This window comes from Pseudorca crassidens, chromosome 3 (genome assembly GCF_039906515.1).
Source record: "Pseudorca crassidens isolate mPseCra1 chromosome 3, mPseCra1.hap1, whole genome shotgun sequence".
NCBI classification, from domain to species: Eukaryota; Metazoa; Chordata; class Mammalia; order Artiodactyla; family Delphinidae; genus Pseudorca; species Pseudorca crassidens.
The window spans coordinates 166,953,881-166,980,566 of record NC_090298.1 but is presented as its reverse complement, the minus strand read 5'-3'; the positions used below and the strand labels follow the sequence as shown (position 1 = coordinate 166,980,566).

At 49.6% G+C, this 26,686-nt stretch overlaps 1 protein-coding gene across 5 annotated transcripts in view; it reads left to right on the top strand.

The window, feature by feature from the left end:
- Positions 1-26,686, top strand: part of ARHGEF18 (Rho/Rac guanine nucleotide exchange factor 18) — a 68,345-nt gene that overhangs the window by 23,843 nt on the left and 17,816 nt on the right. For 3 of the 5 annotated variants that reach the window (XM_067733986.1, XM_067733985.1, XM_067733988.1), the window contains 7 exons: positions 18,211-18,349; positions 19,842-19,954; positions 20,113-20,253; positions 21,587-21,837; positions 22,582-22,707; positions 24,358-24,475; positions 25,366-25,614. In XM_067733986.1, the coding sequence (XP_067590087.1) occupies positions 18,211-18,349; positions 19,842-19,954; positions 20,113-20,253; positions 21,587-21,837; positions 22,582-22,707; positions 24,358-24,475; positions 25,366-25,614 (1,137 nt within the window). Of the gene's footprint in view, positions 1-17,954; positions 18,350-19,841; positions 19,955-20,112; positions 20,254-21,586; positions 21,838-22,581; positions 22,708-24,357; positions 24,476-25,365; positions 25,615-26,686 lie in introns of those variants that run through there. The other 2 variants (XM_067733987.1, XM_067733989.1) reach the window with 2 other exon arrangements.

Below are 26,686 nucleotides of genomic sequence, written 5' to 3'. Positions count from 1 at the left end.
AAGAAAAAGCAGCTTCGAACAGTTTTCATGGAGGGGTGTGGTTTCTCCCCACGCATCTGAGTTTTTCCTTAGTGTGCCGTCAGAACTGTTTAATCAGAGGTCACCTCGCAGTGTGGAAAGGTTCGGAAGAGCCTTTTGCGTCTCTCAGGATTCTGGGGCTGGGGGAGCCCGAGGGAGACCAGGTGCTGATCTGGGCGGTTAGAGATGAGACCACTCACGGCCCCGCCCTCATCTTTCCCCTGACAAGCTAGAGGCCACCTGGCCCATCACCCCGCTTCCAGTTGGGTAGTGGGGTTCCGTCTGGCCTGCTTGCAGACACAGAACTTTAAAACCTGCCAGGAGGGAATTCCCTGGCGGTCCAGTGGTTAGGACTCTGAGCTTTCACTGCCGAAGGCCCGGGGTCGATCCCTGGTCGGGAACTAAGATCCCACAAGCCACACAGTGTGGCCTAAATAAATAAATAGATAAAAATAAAAATAAATAAACTCTGCTAGGAAAGCCCACCCTCTGGGGCCAAGGGCAGTTGTGTGTGCCCAGTTCCCAAGGGTGGGAGTGTCTCTGGGCACCGTGCAGAGGAGGAGAGCTGTCCTCATGAAGTCAGCCAGGGTAGCAAGGGGGCCACGGAGACCCCAGGAGAAGAGTGGGCTTGGGCGGGGGAGGTCAACTTTCAGGGCACACAGGACGGGACAGGTCCTGTCGGGGTGATGCTGGCTCAGTAAACGACAGGTCTGGGGGTGAGAAAGTGCACCTGGGGTGGGGGGCGCGGTGGGCAGGGAGTTCATCAAGAGAGGAGCCGTGAGGGTTGACAGACCCTCATTTCGTTCCCCCACCTTCCAGCAGAGCCCAGTCTGTTCCGTGGAGATTTTTTTGTTTCTTAAGTGGAAAGGTGACAAGTTGTCTTTAAAGTGAAATAGCCAAGGACGGGCTCGCACCCGACCCCTGCAGGCCTCACCCTTGGGTGTCTGCCCTTGACCTTCCTGGCAGGGACCAGGTCTTCCTGTGTACCTGTGCCATGCGCATAGAGATGGCCGGTGATGTCACTCAGAGATGAGTGACACCCGACCCTCACCCTGACGAGGTCAAGGTTTGGTGGGGCCTGAGGCAATGAGATGAAAGCAGTGTGTGTGGGGGGGGTGGGGGGCAGGTAACGGAAGCGCACTGCAAGGCCTAGACCACGGGGGTGGGGAGCAGGGCAGGGCAACCCAGAGGGACTCTGACCTGGCCCCAAAGCTGGCCGAGCAAAGGGGCACCTGGGCCAGGGCCTCCAGGGCTCCCCAGTGCTGCATGACAGCACAGTTGGGGTACAGGGTGCAATTGGTGGCAAGAGGTGAGGCCTGGGAGGGGCCTGAACCCTGGAGAGTCCGGCACAAGCAGGCCAGGGAGTTAGGACTTTATACCGAAGCCATCCATGGGGACGCTGATCAGGTGTGTGGGAAGCTGCACAGGCAGCAGGTGGGGAGGGACCGGGGTGGCAAGTCTGGATGGGCAGTCAGCCAAGGAGGTCACAGCCTTGGCTCAACGGCCAGGACTTGTCCCGCTGGCACAGAGGGAGGGCCCTGCACAGAGGGGAGGAGGCTCCCGGAGAGCACGGGGCGGGGGGGGGGAGCCCCAGGGACAATGCAGGGAGAGAATGAGTGTGGGCGGAGGGGAAGCCACCTCTCCTGGGAAGTGTGTCAAGTCCAAGTTCCCTGGTGGGGGGAGGCCATGTGCTCCCAGCTCACCACAGTGCTCAGCAGAGCTCTTTTTTTTTTTTTTAAATTATTTTTTGGAGTATAGTTGATTTACAACATTGTGTTAGTTTCTGCTCTACAGCAAAGTGAATCAGTTATACATATACCTATATCCACTCTTTTTTAGATTGTTTTCCCACATGGGTCATTACAGAGTACTGAGTAGAGTTCCCTGTGCTATACAGTAGGTCCTTATTAGTTATCTATTTTATATATAGTAGTGTGTCTATGTCAATCCCAATCTCCCAATTTATCCCTTCCCCCTGCCGCCAGAAGAGCTCTTTTGAGTGGATCTAAAGTATCTGAGAATCCAGACCCTCGACCCTGCTTGCAGAGCGCGACCCACTAAGCTCCCCAGCAGCTGGGGATAGAGTGGTCGACCAGACAGTGGCCTGCTCTCAGGAAGCTTCCAGACAGTCTGTGCTATGGTGGGGGAAGATGGACTGTGGAAACGAGGGGTGGGGGACCCAGCTGCTAAGAATTTATCCCAGGAGAGTATCCATTGCTGATGAAGTATGTCACGCAGATGTCCATCACAGTTTAATTTACAACCACGGGAAACGCTGGAAATACCCCAAGAACACGACATTAGAGGAATGGTCGTGTTTAATAAGTGATTTTACAGCCATTGCAAAAGGTTTCCTTAAGAAAGCTGCTGTAAAAGCTTTACACAATATATTTGACAGGCTGGCAGAATGTTTATGACACATCTTAAGCAGAAAGGCAGGATGTAAAATTAAGTTTGGGCAGGAGCTCACCCATGTATTAGGTCAAACCGTGCGAAATGGTCATTTTTGTAGGTCAGAAATGGTTGATGGTTGGCCACCGTGTGACCTCACTGAAATGAACGGAAATAAGAATGGAAAGGAATGTGCTAAAACAGGAGCAGTGGTTCTGTCTGGTTTGTGAAATCCCAGGCGGTTGCTATTTAATTATTATGGAAAACTAGAAATCCCTCGTCTGCGTTAACGTCACCTGTTACATAGGGGACCCCCCCCAAGGAGAGCCCACTTCCACGCCCGCCCATGAGCCAGCCGTTCACGGGGACCACCATCCTGGACTTCCTTTCCTCCAAGCATCACCCCCATCCTTCGGCCCCTTCCTCTCAAGTCACGGCTGGGACCCCTGGGTAGTTCTATAAACTCTCCAGGGCATACCCCACTCAGCCCGAGTTGGCCCTCATGGGGGCCTCAGTCCGCCTACATCCGACCCTCCATGGTACTTATTAGAACACCGCTTTCTAGGTGCCACTTCCAGCCAATGAACTCACTGAACTTGGCCCAGGCCCTAGATAAACTCCAGGGCAGGCTTGGCCGGCCAGCAGTTTGGCCCTCCTAGCTCTGGTTATCGCACTGATACTGCTGTGACCTAAGATGGCCCAGCCCTGTGTGCAGCACACTGTTGGTTTATTGAGCCTGCCTTCAGGCACCGAAAACCCCTTTGGTTTTCTCACCTGTGCTGCTGCTACAGGTGGGAACCTCCCATGCCCCCCATCTTGGCTGAATCTCTTGATATTTCCTCCATAGTAGCTTATCAAGATGGTTTTGTGTTTGGGAACTCCCCGGCAGTCCAGTGGTCAGGACTCAGCACTTCCACCGCAGGAGGCCCAGGTTCCATCAGCGGTCAGGGATCCCGCATGCCACGTGGGGCGGCCCCCCCCCAAAAAAAAGCTTTGTGTTAATTCATCTCTCTGTCTTTATTTCCAAACAAAATCTGGGGCAGCTTCTCTGCTCCATGTCATCTGTGAATTTGATAAGCGAGCCTCCTATGGTCTCATCTCAGGCAAGACCAAGGACAGAGCCCTTTGGCATTCCACTAGAGACCCTCTTTCTACGTAACAAGCTTGAGTGTGGATGCCCAGTAAATTTTAAAGTCGCCCAACCTGCACTCCTCAGTTCTTAATACCCCCTGGAATTTACAAGGATGTCATGAGGGATTCAGCCAGCACCTAGCTGATACCCCAGGGGCCCGTATCCACTCTGTCTCCCCACTGTGCACAGAGCCACGAGGATTAGCGACCCATTTGCTGTAGTGGCTATAAACACCTTCACTCTGTCTACTCTCCTGTAGGGCTGCAAAGCACACCTCTCAGAGTTTAGTCTTGATTTGTTCCAGGAAACGGGAAACCCAGGATTCACGGCCTATTTCCCATCCCCACAGCCCATGAGCCATTTTTGCCAGAGAGTAACATCGAGTTTGTACGATTAACTTCCTTCCTCCTTTCCAATCAGGATCGCTTTGCCCTTCTGTTGTTTTCTGTCACTCTGCGCTCCCCAGCTCCCCAAAGGCACTCCACACAGGCTCAGCCAACTGTCTCCGTGACGCAAACGTTGTCCGATCTGGCGACTTTAGTTGGCGCCATCTGTGTCCCTGGACAGCCGTGTGCCAGGTACTGAGGAGTTGAGGTCAGCTACACGTCCCTCGTCCTGCACTGAGCTTCGACGCCATCCTCAACGTGCTTTCTCTGATCCTTCTTGGTCCAAGTGCCATCTCACCAGCAGAGGAGACAGAAGGAAACCACGGTTAAGCAGTCTCGTTTTAGGGAGTTCCCTGGTGGCCTAGTGGCTAGGATCCCAGGCTTTCATTGCTGTGGCCCGGGTTCAATCCCTGAACTGAGATCCCACAAGCCACGCGGTGTGGCCCAAAAAAATGGGGGGGAGGGGGGAGTCATTTGTGTCGTATTTTAGATTCCACATGTAAGTGATATCACATGGTGTTTGTCTTTCTCCGTCTGACTTACTTCGCTTAGTATGATAATCTCTAGGTCCATCCATGTTGCTGCAAATGGCATTATTTCATTATTTTTAAATGACTGAGAAATAGTCCACTGTATATGTATACCACATCTTCTTTATCCATTCATCTGTCGATGGACATTTAGGTTGTTTCCATGTCTTGGCTATTGTGAATAGTGCTGCTGTCAACCTAGGGGCGCATGTATATTTTCAAATTATAGTTTTGTCTGTGTATATGCCCAGGACTGTAACTGTTGGATCACATGACAACTCTGTTTTTAGTTTTTTGAGGAACCTCCACACTGTTTTCCATAGTGGCTGCACCAATTTACATTCCCACCAACAGTGTAAGAAGGTTCCCTTTTCTGTACACCCTCTCCAGCATTTATTATTTGTAGACTTTTTAATGATGACTATTCTGAACTGTGTGAGGTGGTACCCCATTGTAGTTTTGATTTGCATTTCGCTAATAATGAGCAACGTTGAGCATCTTTCCATGTGCCTGTTGACCATCTGTATGTCTTTGGAGAAATGTTTATTTTGGTCTTCTGCCCATTTTTTGATTGGGTTTTTTTGGGGTTTTTGTTATTGAATTGTGTGAGCTGTTTGTATATTTTGGAAATTAAGCCCTTATCAGTCACATCATTTGCAAATATTTTCTCGCACTTCGTAGGCTGTCTTTTCGTTTTCTTTATGGTTTCCTTTGCTGTGCAAAAGCTTTATCATCTTAACCATCGTAAGTGCACAGCCCAGTGGCATTAAGCACATTCACATTGTTGTGCAAGCATCCCCACCATCATCTCCAGAACTTTCTCACCTTCCCAAACGGAAACTCTGTCCCCATGAAACACTGACTCCTCATACCCCACCCTCAGCCCCTGACACTCACCATCTACTTCCTGTCTCTGTGGCTGTGACTCATTTAGGGACCTCACATGAGTGGAATCACACAGTATTTGTGCTTTTGTGTCTGACTTACTTCACTGAGGATAATGTCCTCAAGGTTCATCCATGTTGTAGCAGGTGTCAGAATCTCCTTCCTTTTTAGGGCTGAATAATATTCCAGTGTTACGAAAGGACCACATTTTGTTTATCCATTCATCCATTGAAGGACACTTGGGTTGCTTCCACCTCAGCATTATTGTGAATAATGCTGCTGTGAACATGGGTGTCCCTAAATATTTTCGATTATTTGTCACTTCCTTCCCTCTGTCCCAAGAGGGGCCTGGCCCATTCCTGCCCTTTTGAAACATAACTCGGAGCACCCGCACACACATACCTTTTCAAATGTTATTCTTTTGTTTTTAACAAGGCTCAGTTCCTCCCGAACTTAACTTTTTTTTTAAAAAAGGAAACTTTCATTTGAGAATAGTTTTCAGTTTATGAAAAACTTGCAAAGAGAGTACGGAGTTTCCTTATACCCCCACCCCCGCCACGTAGTTCCCCCTGATGTTCACATTACTGTTGACTAAACTCTGTACTTTATTCAGGTTTCACCAGGATTTCTGTGCCAAGGTCCAGCCCAGGAGCCCACATTGCGCTTAGCGGATTTCACTTTTGAGCTACTTCCCTGATGTTGTCATCCTTTGCAGTTAAGCATCGTCCAATTCTAATAACCAGCCTTTGAAAATCTGAACTTGGTGGTCTTCCATGGCAGCCCCTCATCCTCCTCCTTCAGATCCTGCCCGCTTTCCTTACTCCTCATGATTCTTCATCAAATCATGTTCCAAATTTTTTATTTTATTGAAGTGTAGTTGATTTACAACGTTGTGTTAATTTTTGCTGTACAGCAAAGTGACTCAGTTATATATATATATATATTTTTTTTTTTTTTTTTTTTTTTTTTGCGGTACGCAGGCCTCTCACTGTTGTGGCCTCTCCCATTGCGGAGCACAGGCTCCAGACGCGCAGGCTCAGCAGCCATGGCTCACGGGCCCAGCTGCTCCGCAGCATGTGGGATCTTCCCGGACCGGGGCACAAACCCGTGTCCCCTGCATCAGCAGGCGGACTCTCAACCACTGCGCCACCAGGGAAACCCTTCTTTTTATATTCTTTTCCATTATGGTTTATTAGGGTATTGAATATAGTTCCCTGTGCTGCACAGTAGGACCTTGTTGTTTATCCATCCTGTATATACTAGTTTGCATCTGCTAATCCCAAACTCCCAATCCATCCCTCCCCCACCCCCACCCCCCAGTCTGTTCTCTATGTCTGTGAGTCTGTTTTTGTTTCGTAGGTATGTTCATTTGTGTCGTATTTTAGATTCCACCTGTAAGTGATATCATATGGTATTTGTCTTTCTCTGTCTGACTTACTTCGCTTAGTATGATAATCTCTAGGTCCATCCATGTTGCTGCAAATGGCATTATGTCATTCTTTTTTTATGGCTGAGTAATATTCTATTGTGTATATGTACCACATCTTCTTTATCCATTCCTCTGTCAATGGACATACTGGTTGCTTCCATGTCTTGGCTATTGTGAACAGTGCTGCTACGAACATTGGGGTGCATGTATCTTTTTGAATTATAGTTTTGTCTGGGTTCATTTTCCAAATTTTTAAGACCCCCCCTTCCCCCTTTAATCTCAGATATCAGGTCTTTGAAATAAACACCTCTTTTCTTCTTCTTCTCAAAAGTAAACTCTTAACACAAAACCAAACAAAGGAGGAATTATCTATAATCACAATAGGCAGGCATCTACTCATTATAAAACAGTACTGCATTTTGGTACCAACATATTCATTGATGTCATTGGAGAAAAGGAAAATGCCATTCAGCTGATGAACCTCCAGGTTATCTGCCAACCAACCCATTTCAGAGAGAGGAAGCTCCTTGGCCATTCATTTTTGTTATTGTTTGTTTCTGTTTTAATTTTAAGGTACATATGCTTCCTAGGTTGCAGGCCCCGTTCAGTAACGTAACATTCACAAATGTCAGGTGTACCCAGCGAAATGTCATTTCAGACCTGAGCTTTCCAAAAATCTTTTACTCAGATTAATTTTCAGCAAGATACACACGCATAAAAGATCACGCAGTTCCCTTTTCTCTAGACACAGGCAGACAGTGAGTTGGGCACAGTTTCTTAGCTAAGCAGACAAGGTACAGTTGCACCCCCCCCATATCCACAGGTTCCACATCCTTGATTCAGCCAACCAAGGATCAAAAATACTCCAGAAACTTCCAGAAAGCAAAACTTGAATTTGCTGCGCTCACAGCCAACTATTTACCTAGCATTTACATTGTATTAGGTGTGATAAGTAACCTTGAGATGATTTAAAGTGTACCTGAGGGTGTGCATAGGCTCTATGCAGATTCAGCTGACCCCTGAACTGTGCGGGGGTGGGGGGGGTAGGGGCGCTGACCCTCTGTGCAGTCGAAAATCTGAGTATAACTTTATAGTTGGCCCTTTATATCTGTGGCTCCACATCCTCAGATTCAGCCAACCACGGATTGTATAGAACTATAGCGCATATTTAGTGGGGGAAAAAAATCCGCTATAAGTGGCCCTGCACAGTTCAAACCCGTGTTGTTCAAGGGTCAGCTGTATTGATACTTTGCCATTTCATGTGAGGGACTTGAGCATCCTGGGATTTGGGGTTTTGGCATCCTTAGAGGCCCTGGAACCAATCCCCTCCGGATACCGAGGGCTGACTGTATTTAGCATTCATGCTAATAACAAAGTAGATTTTTCTTTTTTTTTAAATTTATTTATTTATTTTTTTAAATTTATTTTTGGCTGTGTTGGGTCTTCGTTGCTGCATGCGGGCTTTCTCTAGTTGCGGCGAGCAGGGGCTACTCTTCGTTGCAGGGCACAGGCTTCTCATTATGGTGGCTTCTCGTTGCGGTGCACAGGCTCTAGGTGTGCGGACTTCAGTAGTTGTGGCACGTGGGCACAATAGTTGTGGCTCGCAGGCTCAGTAGTTGTGGCTCACGGGCTCTAGAGCACAGGCTCAGTAGTTATGGTGCACGGGCTTAGTTGCTGCACGGCATGTGGGAACTTCCCAGACCAGGACTTGAATCCATGTCCCCTGCATTGGCAGGCAGATTCTTAACCACTGCGCCACCAGGGAAGTCCCCAAAGTGAATTTTTTCTATGCTTTGCGGTGATGTTGGGGATTTACTCAATAAGGGCAGATTCTCCCATGAGGTCAGGGACAGGCAGGGATGGCTGGCCTAGGGCCATCTGGCAGCTCTCTCAGCCAGGTATAATTTCTTACCATCCACACCTTTGTGCATTTCTCTTTTACGTGGTGGCCCCTGGCAGAGGCTTCTGCATGAAGTCCCCAGGTTTCCAGCCAGGACAAAGTCTTGCGTTTGGCCACTCTTAGTGGAGCAGCCCCACATCCTGTTGGGTGGCTCTTTTTTTGGCCACACTGCAAAGCTTGTGGGATCTTAGTTCCCCAAGCAGGCATCAAACCCATGCCCCCTGCGGTGGAAGCACCGAGTCCTCACCGCTGGATCACCAGGGAAGTCCCTCTCATTACTTTTTATACTCTCACAGTCTCTTCTCCCAAATTATGGTGACTCGCCATGAGGTCCTTGGGCATGTCTCGTTTTCATTGTAACCCTCTCTGAATGTCTCCAAGCCTGCTTTCTTATAAAGCACTATTCCCAGACCCTCCTCCTTGACCATCAGAACTGCTCTCTGAGGTCTCAGTTGAGTGTCCATCACCTTCTGCAGGAATTCTTCTTAAGAGGCTGTGCCCTTTGGCCTTCCCTCTAAGAGATGAAGGGAGGGAAGAAAGAGGAAGTCTGCTTGTTCTTTCTGCTGAGGTGTCCAGTGAGTGATAAGAGAAGCTCTGGAATTAAATGAGTTCGCAGGAAACACGGCTTTATTCACTGTGTTCTGGTCTGAATTGTGTTCCCCCAAATTCCCATGTTGCATCCCTAACCCCCCAGTGTGATGGTAATAGGAGATGGGGCCTTTGCAAGGTGATTGGAGTAGATGAGGTCATGAGGGTGGGGCCCCCATGATGGGATTAGTGCCCTTATAAGAAAAAACCCTAGATAGCTTGTTCACACTCTCTCTACCATGTAAGGACCCAGCAAGAAGGTGGCCATCTGAAGCCAGGGAGCAAGCCCTCAGCAAAGGCCGAATCTACTGGCACCTTAGTCTTGGACTTCCCAGCCTCTAGGACTGTAAGACATAAATTTCTATTGTTTAAGCCACCCAATCTGTTATTTTATTATGGCAACCGGAGCTGTTTACGACTTTGGGCATGAGTGTTCTTTCTTTTTTTTTGTTGGTGGTGATGCTTTTGTTTGTTTCACACTTTTTCTTTTGAAATCATTACAAATTCACAGGAAATTGCAAAGGTGGTACAGAGAGGTCACGTGTACCCCTCGTGCAGTTTCCCCCACTGGTTACTTCTTTGTAACTACAATATAATAGGATGTCAAAACGAGGAAATTGTCATCTGGACAATATGTGAGTCTGGTCCAATGCCATTTTATTACATGTGTAGATTCCCACAGCCACCACTTCCCTCAAGATCCAGGACTGTTCCATCACCACAGATTGCCCTTGAACTTCTGCATTATATTCTCACCCACTCTTCATGCGCCCGCCTCCCCCTCCACTGATAACTCCAGCAACCACAAATCTTTTCTCTATCTCTATAATTTTGTCATTTCAAGAATGCTACATAGGGAATTCCCTGGTGGTCCAGTGGTTAGGACTCCGCACTTCCCTTGCTGGGGGCCTGGATTTGATCCCTGGTCTGGGAACTAAGATCCCGCAAGCCACTCGGTGCAGCCAAAAAAAAAAAAAGAATGTTACATAAATGGAATCATATGGTGACCTTTTGAGATTGTCTTTTATCTCAGTATAACGCCCATGAGATCTACCCAGGTTGCTGTGTGTTATCAACAGTTCCTTTTCCTTGCCAAGGAGTATTCCGTGGCATGGGTGGACCGCAGTTTGTCTGACCATTTACTCAGTGAAGGACATCTGTGTTGTTTCCTGTTTTGGCCTCAAAGCAGCTGCGAACAGTCATGCAAAGGTTTTTGTCTGGACCTGAGTTTTGCATTTCTCTGAGATAAATACACAAGAATGCAGTTGTTTAGTTTTCTTTACAAACCACCCAACTGTTTTCCGGAGCGGCTGCACCCTTTTACATTCCCACCAGCAATGTATGAGTGATCCAGTTTCTCCACATCCTCACCAGCATTTAGCATCATCACCGTTTTTTATTTTAGCCATTCTGGTAGTGACGGCTCACGGTGGTTTTGCATTTCTCTGATGGCTAAATGATGTTGAACATCATTTCACGTGCTTTTTTACCGTATGTATATCTTATTCGGTGAAATGTAGTCTTCATCTCTTATGCTCATTTTCTGAATGGGTTATTTGTATTTTTACTGTTGGATTTTGAGAGCACGTCATACATTCTAAATGCTAGTCTTTCGTCAGGTAGGCAGTTTGCAAAATATTTCCTCCCACTCTGTAGCCTATCTTTTCATCCTTTTAACAGATCTCCCACAAGCAAATGTTTTTCATTATGACGAAGTCAATTTAAAGATATATTTTTCTTTTGTGGATCAGGCTTCTGGTGTCATAGCAAAGAACTCTTTCACCCATCCAAGCCCCAGTTCCTGAAGATTTTCTCCTATGTTAGCTCTGAAAAGTCTTATAGTTCTACATTTTCTGTTTAAATCTGTGGTCCATTTTGAATTCTTGTTTGTGAAAAGCATGAAGTTTAGGTTGAGGTTCATTTTTATGCCCACGGACATGGCCATTGGTTCTTTCTGCGTTAACTTCCGGAATTATCCATAGAATAATACGAACTATTTTGTAGAATAGTGATTTGCAAGCATATCGCTTGATGGTATAACCCACATGTCCTGCATGATATTTACGCCAAAAATATATATTTGCTACCATATTATCCTTTTGCTATACATGAGGGATTTTTCAACACAGATCTCTAGATCACTCATTATTAAACATTAATTCTCAACGTATAAATCTTCATTCCAGAAGCAATTAACTGTGGGTGGTAGCAGTACAGGTTATTTCTACTTTTATACTGTTTTGTGATTTTTAAGTCTTCTGCACACACAGTCAGGAAGATCCCACAATTCTTTTTTAAGTGGTGTTTGCTGGGTTTGACGTAATTTGGGAGTGGGTGGGGGGCTTGTGTATTTTTTTTAATTTCAGGTTCACAAAGAGTATTCTTTCTGGCTCACACTTCTAAGCCCCAATATGCCTTTTTTTTTTCTTTTTTTCTTTTTTTTTTCTCTCTCTTTGTCCTCTGAGGCATGGGGTTAAGGTTTGGGGTTTGGGGTGTTTTTTTTCCCCCTCCTGTATTTTTCTTTTTTTTCTTTTTTATGCTGTCTTGCTTTTGTAACATCCAACTGAAGCAGGGCAGAGAAATCAATGAGTTGTCTTGGCATTGATTTAGTCTATTCCCAGGTGGCTGCCAAGCTGGGAACTGTGAACTGAAAACTTCATTTGGTATCAGATTTTCTTAATTGTCTCTCGAACACTCGCCCGCAGCCCGTGCTTGCTAGAACTCTCCAGAGACAGGTGGCACTCGCAGCCTGAGAGAAAAGTCTTCGAAGACACAAAGAATGGGGGCAGGGAGGGGGGCCTAGGACCTCACCAAATATGAGAAAAGGGGCAGCTGTTTCGAAGCCAAGCCTTTGAAACTGCCGGGCGGCTGGTGGTTTTTTTGTTTGTTTTTTTGTTTTTAATATTTATTTATTTGTTTGTTTGTTTATTCTGGCTGCTCCGGGTCTTAGTTGCGGCATGCGGACTTCTTAGTTGTGGCATGCGGGATCTTTAGTTGCGGCACGCAGGATCTAGTTCCCCAACCAGGGATCGAACCCAGGACGCCTGCATTGGGAGCACTGGACTGCCAGGGAAGTCCCCTGCGTGGCCTTTTGCAGAAAACCGCAGGAACCTCTGTGCCCGGGCCCAGCTGCCTCCCAAAGATGTTTCCAGTTACTTTCCCATCGAGCAGCAGGAGGAATCTGCCATTTAGAATATAGAATTCTTTTTTTAAAAATTGAAGTACAGTTGATTGACAGTGTTGTGTTAGTCTCAGGTGTACAGCAAAGTGATTCAGTTATACGTATATATATCTATATGTTCTTTTTCAGATTTTTTTTCCATTACTGGTTATTATAAGATATTGAGTATAGTTCCCTGTGCTATACAGTAGGTCCTTGTTGGTTAGAATATAAAATTCTTGCTTGGAAGTTGGTGTTTCTAGAAGCCAGTATGCTTCTAGATTATAAAGGACAGTTTAAGCCCAATTAAGATGGTCACTTGATACGTCATAATGAGTTTCCTTGAAAAATGACTTTCAACAGGTTCTTAACTATCAAGTCTTGTCCATGGACTTCCCTCGTGGGTCCTTACGTTCCCCCAAGGGCTGATGGGGTTGTGCTTGTATATCAGAGGATTTATAGACTGCAGGTCACTCGGGAGCCTAAGTACGCTAGAAATTAGCCCCTATTAACCTGAACTTTGTGGCGTGGGGTCTGTTGTCCAAGTAAAATCCCAAAGTGGGATCATCGTAGCTGTCACACCAGCTTAGTCATCTGATTTGCTCACAGAGACCACTCTTCAAGAAACCGAGGCAAAACAGGTTTAAAAAAAAAAAAATCATGAGAACAGGCTGCTGTCTGTTTGTGGCTGAGAACGGGTGTGTTTTTTCCTCTGGGCCAAGAACTTTTTCCATTTTCACCGTTCACTTCTCATTGTCATTCCTGGCTCTCCTCTGGGTCCCCTCTGTGGTGGACCGGTTGCCGCAGCGGGCCAGGAGCATGCCGATCGATGGTACCTCTCAGCGGTGGGCAGGCGGTGCTAATTAAGCTCCGAATCGGGTTCGATGGCTGTGCACACAGCACAGCCCAGATCCCAGCGACCCACCACCCACTGTCTGCCCCACCATGGCTGTCTGGTTTAGGAAAACACGAGGGCAGGATAAATACAGATTCCTGTCTGCCTCAGAGCCAGGGGCAGCATGACTAAGTCATACTGGGTGTGAAACCTACAAATCACTGGGCTTGTTCTCCTGCAGAAAGGTAGCCCTTCTTCACAGGAGTTTATCCGCTGAACAGCTTTAACTGAGATGTAATTCACATATCATACAGTGCACCCATTTCAGTGTCCAGTGCAGTGGCTTTTAGTGTATTCAGAGTCACGGCAATCCATTTATTTTATTTTGTTTTATTTTATTTTATTTATTTTTGGCCATGCTGCACAGCTTGGGGGATCTTAGTTCCCCAACCAGGGGTCGCACCCAGGCCCTCAGCAGTGAGAGCGCCGAATTCTAACCACTGGACTGCCAGGGAATTCCCCCCCTTTTTTTTTTCTGCAATCAATCTTAGAACCCCCAAGAGAAGCCCCATACCCATTAGCTGTCACCCTCCAATCTCCCCAAGTCCTAGGCACCTACCTATTGATCTACTTTCCATCATTGTGGATTTACCTGTTCTGCCTGTTTCCTATAGATGGACTCCTACACTGCATGGGCTTGTGTGCCTGACCACTTTCACTCAGCAGGATATTTCCCGGGTCCATCCACATGGGAGCATGTTTCAGCATCTCATTTCTTCTTTAGATGAGCACTATTCCATTGTATGGATGCAGGATTCTGTCTCTGCAAATTCACCTACTGGCTAAAATGTATTTGTAACCCTCCAATCAGTACTTGTGGGGTGTTTTCACAGTCACGTGCAGACACTTGCGGTGAAAAATGTGAATCACTAAGGCGCACGTTCCCAGCTGAGTTTGAACAGGCCGTGCCCAGCATTCTTGCTTCAGCTCATACTGCAAACACGTGTCCTTTTTGCAGTGTATTTGGTGCCACATGTTTTGCCCTTTTTTTTGGTGGGGGGGGAGCTTTTTGTTGGTGATTTGGCAAAGGGACCCCCAAGCATAGCGCTGAAGTGCTGTCTAGTGGTCTTAAGCACAAGAAGGCTACAGTGGACCTTACAGAGAAAATCTGTGTTAGGCCAGCTTCGTTCAGACACACGTTCAATGTTAATGAATCAGCAGTATATGTTAACTAACGCATTTTTCAATAGAAACACACATAAAACAAGGTTACGGGATGAATGGTTGGCAAAAGTGCAGCCAGAAGCTCCCATAGGAGCCGTGGTTCCGTATTAGCTAATTCAGTCCCTACCACGAATAACAAGAATTGACTGTAACGTTTTATTCCGGAGTAGTTCAAGACTTACAAGAAGTTGTAAAAATAGACTTCCTGTGTACCCTCCACCAGGCATCCCCCACTCCTGACATCTCATGTAACCATAGTCCAGTGGCAAAACCAAGACATTGATACAATGTTATCAGCTCAGGGACAGACCCTATTCGGGCTTTGCTCGTTGTTACCTGCACTCTTGTGAGGGAAAGGGGAGTGTATATATCTATGAAATGTTTTCCAGGTGTACATGTGAGGAACCAGTACCACAGTCAAGAGGCAGGACTATTCCATCACCCTAAATAAACAATGATTTCTTTTTTAAAAAACGGTGGTAGGGCTTCCCTGGTGGTGCAGTGGTTGAGAATCTGCCTGCTAATGCAGGGGACACGGGTTCGAGCCCTGGTCTGGGAGGATCCCACATGCCGCGGGGCAACTAGGCCCATGAGCCACAACTACTGAGCCTGCGCGTCTGGAGCCTGTGCTCCGCAACAAGAGAGGCCGCGATAGTGAGAGGCCCGTGCACCACAATGAAGAGCGGCCCCCGCTTGCCACAACTAGAGAAAGCCTTCGCACAGGAATGAAGACCCAACACAGCCAAAAATAAATAACTAAACAAATGTGGGGTTTTGATTCAGAAAAAAAAAAAAAAAAAAACGGTAAAATATACATAAACATAAAACTGACCAGTTTAACCAGAGTACAATCCAGTGGCATTAAGTACATTCACAGTGTTGGGCAACCACTACCATCATCCAGCTTCAAAACTCTCTTCATTTTCCCCAACTGATACTCTGTCCATGTTAAGCAAAACTCCCCATTCCCCTTCCTCAGCCCCTGGGAACCCCCCATTCTAATTTTTCTCTCTATGAACCTGACTCCTTTTGGGACCTCCTAGAAGTGGAATCCGAGGGTATTTGTCGTTTTTGTGTCTGACTTATTTCACTGAGCACCATGTCCTCACGTTTCGTCCATGTTGTAGCAAGTGTCAGAATTTCGTTCCTTTTTGTGGCTAAATAAAATCCCGTGAAACAGTGCTTTCTTGGCACCTGTTTCGTGGGAGGCACTGTCCTCCATTCTACTGGGGAGGCAGACAGTGATCAGAATAAGTAAATTATATCATACGTTTAGTTCATCATTCTTTTAGCTGGAATTCTACCCCTTGTACCCTTTTGAGTCCAGTTGTACCTGGGGCCCCTAATCATGGCCCCCAAGACATGAAAACCTCAAAGTGTCTTAATCATCCAAGGAAGATCTAATTCCATTTATCGTAGATTCAGCATTACCGATCATTTTCTAAAAAGTCTCTGGAACCAGTGGTTCTGAGAGGGTGTTTAGGGTGACTTTTCCTCCCGTGGGCTGTTGGATTAAAGCAGAATCCATCCGACTTCAGGCAGGACCTCGGATCACAGGAACAATCTGTCAGCCGCACCAGGATGCCGGGCAAAGTCTTCATTTTAGCATTTGTCCCGTATTTGTACATCCAGATCATAATTGCCTGGGTGGAGTTCACTGGGCGTAGAAATGCCAGGAAGTGCCTGCCCTGGACCGTGGAGGCCTCGATTTATGATTTTCACCATTGCAAACGAGTTGGTATGTGAGCGAACAACCTTGTCACCTTTGTCTACTATGATAATAGCCGTTGTTAGCTATTTATGATCATGACGTCAGGATGTTTGAGGTCACTGACCAAATGGCATCACGTAGTCTCCGTGCTGCTCAGAACCAGAGTCCCAACTACTTTCCTTGTGTGACATAGAGAAACTGGTGGGTGGGTGCATTGGGGACCCAGGAGCTGGGTCAGGAAGGCCACTGGACAGATTTCTTTTTTTTTTTTTTTGGCCATGCTGCTCAGCATGCGGGATCTTAGTTCCCTGACCAGGGATGGAGCCCATGTCCTCTACATTGGGAGCGCGGAGTCTTAACCACTGGACCACCAGGGAAGTCCCCAGATTTCTTTTTAAGGCTGCTGTTTGTCTTAGAGCAAAGCTTTCAAATGTGGCTTTCACCCTGAGAATAAATAGATTAGCCAAGCGGCCCGTCACAACTAGGCTTGACTTAAATGGTCGACTTGTCAAATAGGAGGAGGAAAAAAAAAACAGCTTCATTAATGACAGCCTGGCTTTCAAAGAGCTGCATCTTTCCATCGATGGGGAAGGATCAGTGGGTACAATACATCTGAACATTCCAACTCTTTTTTTTTCTTTTCAATACATATTTTTTAATTAAAAAAGGTAAAAATTACATTCACATTCTTTAAACACTTATTCTAATATCACATTATTTTTTTAAAATAATTTGACTCTTTGTCTCTTACTTGTGTTCAACATCCTTTCTATTCAATATCCAGTCTGATGCTAGATTTCTGTTTTTGTTGTTGTTTGTTTTTGTTTTTGTTATGTGTGTGTATGTATGTGTTTGGTTGTATGTGTCCAAAATCCAGTACAGTCATGTACTTCAAGTATAATTATAATAGATCAATACTTGTCTGTAGATTATGACCTTAATAGAACATACGAATTCTTGCTAGTACCGAGTATGAAAAAAATTGCAGATTTGAATCAGGTAGTCCTGTGAGTGATGTCATGGGCTTTCATTTATCAAATATAAGTGGCACTGGACATTGTACATATCTTCTTAATTCTCACTGTCCTTATTTATCAAGGTGAAGATAAGATTGCATACCTTGATATTTATTGAGAGGATCGAATGAATTAACATATAACATATGGGAAGAACATATTCAAGTATATGATCTACTGGAGGTAGTTGGCATCAACAGTAATATCCCAACTCTTAACTAGCAGATGAGGGCAGACAACCCTTCGGGGCTCCTGTCGTGTGTTAGGTTGGTTTACGATCACCTTATAATATAGGATCAGGGCCTCTCATCAACCTTGGGAGTCAAATTCTATCAGAGCAATTAGGAACAGTGGCGCGTGCGGCCAAACACCAGAGACCCCATGGTCTCTGCATCTCAGAATCATCCTGACAGCCGGTCTCAGATTAATTACAATCTGAGATGTGTGTGATGTCGGCACAAGCTCCCAATCCGTGATCTTAAGAGTCTTTGCGGTGGATGTAAACCGCCCTTTGCTTTTTACCCCCTACCAAGACGGAGGGGTACGGGGTGGAGGAGTTGTTGTGTTGTTCCTTTTTTACCTGAGGAGAAAATACTGTGCGATTTCCACACTAAACGGTCACAGCGGGGACCAACTTCCTGCCGTCCATACCCGAGGCTTCAGCCAATACAATACGAGAAGCAGCTTTCCATTTCTAGAAGGATCACCCCCGGGGCTATAAAAACGGCAAAGCCCGGCCAGGTCTCGGCGCCCCCAGCGTGACCATGGGGAACGCACACTCCAAGAGCAGCGACGGGGCCAGCTCGCTCCACAGCCGCCCCGAGCTCTCGTTCTACAGCTCTTTTCCCAGGAAATGGAGCGAGAACGTCTTTCTGGATAACGAGCTGCTGACCTCCAAGATTCTGTCCGTGCTGCGGCCCCAGTCAGAGAGGGGCCTCCGGACGGGCCACCTCCGCTACCCTGCCCACTTCCTCAGCACCAACTCTGTCTTTGCCTCCGTCGCAGCATCCCTGAAGGAGCACCCGAGGGCCACCCTCCTGTCCGATGGCAGCCCGGGCCTGGCCAGGAATGTCGGCATGACGGTCTCGCAGAAGGGGGGTCCACAGCCAGCACCCAGCCCGGCGGGAACGGGGACGAGACTTGGGTGAGTCGGGTAGCCCCTCTTCCAGGGGCTGGCGAAGGGAGGGAGCAGGGGTGGCATTCCTCAGGGACCCCGAGGGTAGCCTCTCCGGAAGGAGACCCTGGGGGGGCGGTTAGGGAGAGCCCCACCAAGCGGTGAGATTGCTGTTAACACCTGCTTTGGAGAGTCACTCCTTTTCCTTTATCAAAAATGATGTGTTCTGGGGGTCCTCGGCCATTTGGAGGCAGTTTGCTTCCTGCTCTTGAAGGACCCTTGGACAGGGCTCCTCTGTGTCCTCCAGACGAGGCTGGAAGTCCACTGAGGTTGCCGCAAAGTCTGTGTCCTGTTATTCATGCCTTAATCTGGTTTTCCTAGGACTTTGAGGTGGTTCTTGTAATATTGCATTCAGCAGCGTTCAGGTAGAAAACCTCATGTAAAAAAGAAAAAAAAAATGTCACTGCCGTGATCCTTGGATGAGTCGGTGGGGAGAGGAGCTGATTTTCTTTTTCCTCTAGAAAGGATTCTCCCTCCAATCTCAAGTGGGAATGAGGCTGTGTCCACCCTACTCTGGCCAGAAAGAATTCCAGGGGTTCCTGAGGGCTCCGGTGGCCAGGAAAGGAAGCATATGATGAATGCGCCCTTAGAATGTACTTGAACATTAGATTAAAGTTAGTTTTGATGGCAGACATAGGGAACAAACTAGTGGTTGCCAGTGGGGAGAGGGAAGGGGAGAGGGACAAGATAGCGGCAGGGGATTAAGAGGCACAAACTACTATGTATAAAATAGATAGGGATTCCCTGGTGGCACAGTGGTTAAGAATTTGCCTGCCAGTGCAGGGGACATGGGTTCGAGCCCTGGTCCGGGAAGATCCCTCATGCTGTGGAGCAGCTGAGCCCATGCGCCACAACTACTGAGCCTGCGCTCTAGAGCCCATGAGCCACAACTGCTGAGCCCGCGTGCCACAACTACTGAAGCCCTCATGTCTAGAGCCCATGCTTCGCAACAGAGAAGCCACCACAATGAGAAGCCCAAGCACTGCAACGAAGAGTAGCCCCTGCTCGCCGCAACTAGTGAAAGCCCATGCGCAGCAACAGACTCAACGCAGCCAAAAATAAATAAATTAAATAAATAAATTTATTTTAAAAAATAAAATAGATAAACTGCACGGGTGTATTATACAACACGGAATATCGCCACTGTTTTTTAATAAGTGTAAATGGAGTATAACCTTTAAAAATTGTGAATCACTATGTTATACACCTGTAACTAATATAATATTGTACATCAACTGTACTCCCCCCAAAAAACAGGCAGTTTTGATGGAAGACCTGATGTCACATTGACAGATAGTCTCCTAATTTTCAAAATGATCTGTGAGTTAAGGCTTACGTTGATAGCCAGAAAGTTCTCAAATAGTATCTAATCAGATTGAGTAATGACGTGAGTTGCCTTTGTAGAATGTGTGTGTGTGTGATGCAATTTTTTTAAATGACTGGTTTTATGATTTCCATTTAGACCAGTCACAGGAGAGATGGATGAAACCGACACAGTGTCTCTGAAGTTCAAGCAGGCAGCCGATGACTCTCTTTCACTTACGTCTTTGAACGCTGACTCCGTCTTTATAGAAGGTACCGTCACCTCGATTCTTTCTCGGGTGTCAGGTGGTCTCCATTCACTGGGAGGCGCCGAGACCCACATCCGGGCGTCCAGGCGGCACGGGCAGGGGCAGCCCCAAGCCTGCCAAGGCCCCGGGCCCCTGAGCAGCGGCCTCCTATCCTTCCCTCAGACCCCTACACTGCCTCGCTGAGGCGTGAGATCGAAGCAGATGCCCACGAGTTCGAGGCTGAGTCCTGGAGCCTCTCCGTGGACCCCGCATATGTGAAGAAACAGAAGAGGGAGGTGGTGAAAAGGCAGGATGTGCTCTATGGTAAGGAGGCCTGCCACGCCAGCCCTTCACTTCCTACCCCTCCTCCCTCTTCTTCTTCTTGATTTTTTTTTTTTAATTTATGAATTCCATCTGGGAGCCAGGGCTCCACTGCTGACCCTCCCTGAGACTGTGTGGCCCACTCCACCTACTGCCCCAGGGTAGCCCTGCCTTCCGGGCCGGGAAGGAGGTGGCCGGACGGGGCTTTGTGAGAACCAGTCCCCGAGGACAGGAATGGCCGAATGCCCAGTCCTGACTTGTCCTTACCTTGCTGGTGACCCCAGGAGAGAAGACCTCCTGGGCCCATCCCAGCCATCGCTGGTGACCACAGACAGGCCCGGGCGTGGTGGAGGTTTTGGAGGCAGGTCCCTCTCTGCATGTGACTGTAGTGCTGCTCCGGGGTGGGCGCCCCTTCCCACCGGCTGTTGGAAAACCTGGCCGTGGGCAGCCGCTGTCCTTAGATGGGGTGTTGCAGTCACCGTGGAAACCACATCTCCCAGGCACCACCCATCCCTGGGCTGGGTGCCCCCCTTCGGTCCCTCCAGGCCCCCAGCACTGCTCAGTGGTGTCCACTCACCAGTGGACACTCAACTGCCTTCCACGTTTTGCACACTGAGCTCCCTGCCAGGGCCAGAGCAGGTTGGGGTGTGGGTGGAGAGGAGAGCCTGAGCCCGGCCAGGAGTCCTGCCTAGAGGGTGGGGGGGGCAGTGCAGTCCGTCGCTTCCCTCTGGGCAGCCCTGTGTCACGCTGTCTCCACTGCTGGGCAAGTGCAGAGTCCTTCCAGCCCTGTGGCTGGCGACCCTGGCCCCAGCTGGCGCCACTGACTTCTGTTTCATCTCTAACAACTTCAAGGCCTTGACTTAAACGGCAGAGGAGCTCCATCACAAAATAGAATCTTTCTTTGCCTTTAACAGTGAATTAAAATCCTCCCTGGAGCTCCACTTTTCCCATCAGTTACAGTCTGGGGCAGGTCTCTGACATGCAAGTTTCACATCTCAGGGAGGGGTGTTGGTCAGAACAGTCTTCTTGTTTCAAACAGCCTGGAAACGTCTTCGGTTAATATTAGGCAGGAACCCCTCCTGTGCATTTGAGGTCCCAGCGCACATCCGGGTCCTCTCTTTCCTGATATCCTTCCACCCCTCGCTGTCCCCTTAAGCTGGGCCCCCAGCACTGCTGAGCCGGGGAGGACAGGAAGCCCGGCCCCTGGGCTGTGAGACCACCAGGGCGAGGGCTTCGCGGAAGCCTGAGAAGCCGGCCTGGCCCATCGCGGGACAAGGGAGAGCCGAGCCGGGGCGTTGGCCCCGCACCACTAAGTCCCGCGTCCCTGTCCCTGCAGAGCTGATGCAGACGGAGGCCCACCATGTGCGGACGCTCAAGATCATGCTGAAGGTCTACTCCAGGGCCCTGCGGGAGGAGCTGCAGTTCAGCCCCAAGACCGTCAGCCTCCTCTTCCCGGGCGCAGACGACCTGCTGGAGGTGCACGGCCACTTCCTGTCTCGGCTGAAGGAGCGCCGTCAGGAGTCCCTGGAGGAGGGCAGTGACCGCAACTACATCGTCCAGAAGATCGGGGACCTCCTGGTACAGCAGGTGGGCGCGACCAGGGCGGTTCAGGGCCTGGACCAGCCCCTGCCCCGTCTCTTTCCTTCCAATGCAGAAAGAACATGCCCCCCACTTACTGGGAGCCCCAGCCCCCGAGGACTTCAGTCCCGGCCCCTTAACAGCCGCGCATCCTGCCACCAGCCTAGAAACACAAGAGACCTAAACGGCGAACGCACTCGTCTAGACACTACCCAGTGGGTGTTCTGGGCTTTTGTTTGGTTGGTTGGCTGGCTTTCATTTTTTTTTGGTCTCGACGGCTGTTTGGTTTTCGGACCAGAGCCATCCATGGTCGGGCCGTTGACCCTGAGCTGACTTCTGAGTGGACTTCTGGGCCGAGACCGAGATTGACAGAGGGGACGCAGGACCCCTCGTCTGCCCTCGGAGTGCCCGGAGCATCCCAAGTCAGCTAACTAGGATTCACGAGAAGACGCCGTTCGCTTTTGAATTTTTCTAACATTCTTCCACTTAAATTTCTTTTTCCTTCTCGGATTTCGGGATGTTTTACAAGCACCCGTGACGTGTAGACGTTTTCTCCTTTTCCCCCTTGGTACCTTGTGCCGAGACACCACGTACTGAAGCATTTCTCTGTTTGGGTGCCAGCGAGCCAGACAAGAAAGTGAAATCCCAAGTCAAGTCAATCTGCGTTTCAGCAGAGTCAGGCGAATGAGGTGAAAACATTCCCTGGCAGTTTCTGTGTTTCCTTCTGGTAACGCCTCCACGGCCTCTCTTCAGTTTTCAGGTGAAAACGGGGAGAGAATGAAAGAAAAATACGGCGTCTTCTGTAGCGGCCACAACGAGGCCGTCAGTCACTACAAGTTGCTGCTGCAGCAAAACAAGAAATTTCAAAACTTGATCAAGGTAAAAAAAAAAAAAGGGGGTATTTATTTTTAATTAAAAACATATCCTCAGGGCTTCCCCGGCAGTCCAGTGGTTAAGAATCCACGCTTCCAATGCAGGGGGCGCGGATTTGATCCCTGCTCAGGGAACTGAGATACCACGTGCTGCACGGTACGGCCAAAAAATTTTTAAATTTAAAAAAAAAAGAAGTATCCTCTTTGCAATAGGTTGTTCCCCTCCCCCTCCCCCTCCCCCTCCCCCCGAACTGTAGGCTTTTGGAGAGGTTGGGATTATACACAACTTGTTATAAGGCAGTGAATTTTCAAGGTTCTGTCTCATTTTTAACCACAAACTCATTCAGAACACAGTGGTGAAAGCTCTGGAGAGTCCCCAGGTGTAAAGCAAAGCAGACCTAGGGTTTTGTTCCTGCCGCAGCAGGGTGGCCCTTGAAATGCCCCTCAATGGATGACCATGGGTCCTCAGACCGTTGAGCGGACATGAGTGTCCTCGCAAGGGGCCGCCCTGCCCTGGGAGCCGGCCCTCCAGAGCCACCCGCTCTGCCTCGGATTCTCCAGCAGATGCAAGTCCTGCCTTCCTCTAAGCCTTTGTCCTTTCATCACCTCCTCCCCTGTCTGGTCCCCATGCATCCCCCGCAGCCCATGGAATGACCCACACCTGTCTTCTTTCTGCCCGACAGTGTGCAAGTGCTCAGGGCCCAGGAGCTGAGTCAGTAGTCGTGCAAGACCCCGTCCCCCCGCATCCTGGGAGGCACTCCTGGGTCAAGGCTGCCGGGCGCCTGCACCCCACAACAGCTCCACACCTGCAGCCTGTACCCCAAGGACTCTAACCTGAAGTGATATCCAGCAACTAAAGGTCTAGAGTTAAGGATGCAGGGTTGTTAAATTTCACCCCAGGGAACTTCCCTGGCGGTCCAGTGGTTAAGACCCCGCGCTTCCACTGCAGGGGGCACGGGTTCGATCCCTGGTCAGGGAACTAAGATCTTGCACGCCACGAGGTGTGGCCAAAAAAAAAATTTTTTTTTTAAACTTTCACTGCATTATCCTGGCAGTGGATAGATGTGAAAAGGAGAGGGTTGTTTGGGGGCCTAAGTCCAGTGGTTAGGACTTGGCACTTTCACTGCCGCGGGCCCAGGTTCAGTCCCTGGTCAGGGAACTAAGATCCCACAAGCCACATGACATGGCTGGGAAAAAAAAGTGACTTCAGGTGACCACTTCTTAGGCTCTTAGCCAGAAGCGTGCACCAGCAGCCGCCAGGGAGCCAGTTCAGAGAGCACCGGCCCAGCCGCGTCTGGAGGGTCCCGACGGCCGTCAGCAGGGTTAGGGTCTGCACATGTGCGTGTGCACGTGGACAGCTCTCCAGGAGATTCCCACAACCACCCCCCACTCACTCCCCCACCCCCCGGCTGGTTTCTTCCTAATGGGTTCTGCGGGGGCCCACATTTTATAGCAGGTGAGGCTGCCTCTGCCCTTGTGGCCTTTCTGTATACAGCAGGCAGTCCCTGCTTTCAAGTACCTGCAAAGCGGCAAGGAAAAGGTCCCCGTAAGCCGAAAAGGGACCGTGAACTGGATATCGCTCGATGTCCGACCGTGAACTGATGTGGCGGGAGATGAGACACCCACGCAGCATGCCTTTGTTTTCTCCGTTTCATAGAGAATCGGCAACTTCTCCATCGTGAGACGGCTCGGCGTGCAGGAATGTATCCTTCTGGTCACCCAGCGCATAACCAAGTACCCCGTGCTGGTGGAGCGTATCATTCAGAACACGGAAGGTACGGTAGCTCTCCTGTCTTGCCCTTAGGTGCTTGGTGGGGAGGAGGGTCTCTGTCTCCCCACCCCCTATTCTAATAGTGGGTTAGATAATCCACTCTGCGATCTGTCCCTGGTTCTCCGGATTCAGCTGGGCTCAGCAGTCACTAACTGAGCTGCCACCTTGCAGAATCCACTGTGCTGGGTGCTAGGGTTTCCGACCAGGGTGCCTGGTCTCGCCTGCCGTTACCCCCCCAGTCCCCGCACAGTCTGGGCTGGAGCAGCCCTCAGTCAGTATTGGAGAGTGGATGAAAAGACACAGGCAGTGCCCTTGCTAAGGTCACCCCTGGGTGACCCACACAGGCCCAGAGGTGACCTCCGTGTCACGTGCCTGGTCATGGAGGGCAGAGAGGAAGGGCATGTAGCCCAGCCGGGGGTTCCCGGAGGCCAGGGCAGTGCTGACCGCACCTCCCTTATCTCCAGGGGATTTGGGTGGTGGGAGAATGCACAAAGTTCCCCTGCCGTGAAAGCAGAGCCCCTGGAGTGGGAGGAGCCAGCCCTTGGTAATGGCTGGAGGTGGAGGGAGTCTTTTATGGAGAGCTGGAGGGCAGGGGGGAGTCTGTTTACCGAGGAATGGCCGGCGGAGTTATGCAGGGGCTGTTCTTGCCACTTGACTGGCACCTCAGCTTCTGCATTCGACAGAAGCTCTGTCTTGGTGAAAACCAAACTCTGGGCTGTCACGTTTAGTTTGGAGAAGCGTTTACATCTCAGGAAATTCGAGTTGGAAGGTGATTCTCGAGGGTCCACTGAGCAGTGGCCTCGGGACACACCTCCTCGACCCCATAGCCTGTCCGCCTCCAACGTGTTCGTGGACGCAGACCCAGGAAAGCGCTAACTCTGCTGTGTGTGGCAGCTGACTCCGAGGACCACAAAGACCTGACCCAGGCCCTGAACCTCATCAAAGGCATCATCTCGCAAGTGGACGCCAGGGTCAGCGAGTGTGAGAAAGGCCAGCGCCTCAGGGAGATCGCGGGGAAGATGGACCTCAAGTCCTCCAGCAAGCTCAAGAACGGGCTGACCTTCCGCAAGGAGGACATGCTGCAGCGGCAGCTCCACCTGGAGGGCACGCTGTGCTGGAAGACCACGTCCGGGCGCCTAAAAGGTAAAGTCCCGCTCCAGTCACCTGCTGGATGCCATCCTGGGTTGGTGGATGCCATCTTGGATCAGTGGCACCTCCTTGGATGAGTGAGCACCATTTTGGATTGATGGGCACCAGCTGGCACAGAGCCACTGCAGCCTGGCTGCTTCGCGGCTGAAGGGAGGTTACCTGCTGAGTCAGGTCGAGCACAGAAGTAGAGCAGGAACGAGGGGAAGGTGGTCCTGCCAGCACGCTCTGTGTCCGGTGGTTGAGATGGTGTGGTGCACACAGGGAAGGCCACCGGGTGAAGAGGGCACACTGAGTCCTTGCCTCCTGAACAGAAAGCCGGGGTATCAGGACACCCCAGATTTAGCAGAGGCCCCAGGGTTCTAAACAACAGTCACAGGCCCCAGTCGGGGTAGAGGATGCCACCTGGGCCACGGACCTCTGTGGCCCCCAGCGTCCCACCCGCTGTTCGGGGTGAGCTCCACGCCCTACTTGCAAGATCCGTGGTGTGGTTCCAGACCAGAGAGCGCCCGGGGCTCATCCCTGAGCTTCCTGTCCGTTTCACGAGCCTCTAGAAACATCCTAGCCTGTCCACTGGCATCAGCCTCTTTAAAGATCTCTGGGGGGTGTCGCAGTAGCCACCCGACAGGATGTGCTTGTTCGTAATTTGAGCAGGCGAGCAGCCAAAAGATACAGTCCGCAGTTGAGCGCCCCTGCGCGCCAGGCGCGAGGCGGGCGGCAGAGGCCCCGCCCACGCGGGGCTCCAGTCGGTGGGCGGAAGAGAGGCAAACACAAAAACAGCGGAAAGCGCAGTAAGTGCTTTAGAGGAGCCCAGCGGGCTGCAGCGAGAGAGAGTCCCACGAGGAGAGGGTGTCTCATGGGAATGGGGTGTCTGAACAAGCTCCCCGAGGAGGAGGTATTTTCGTTTCCCGCAGCGCGAGCGCTCCTGTTGGAAACACACCTCGGGATTTGCACCCACGTGCACCAGCTCTGCCGGGCGGGTCACCGCACCATGTCCCTACAGGGACAAGACTCCGAGCCTGCCACCACCAGGAAGCTCGGGCATGCGGGCACGAGAGTTTTGCTACGG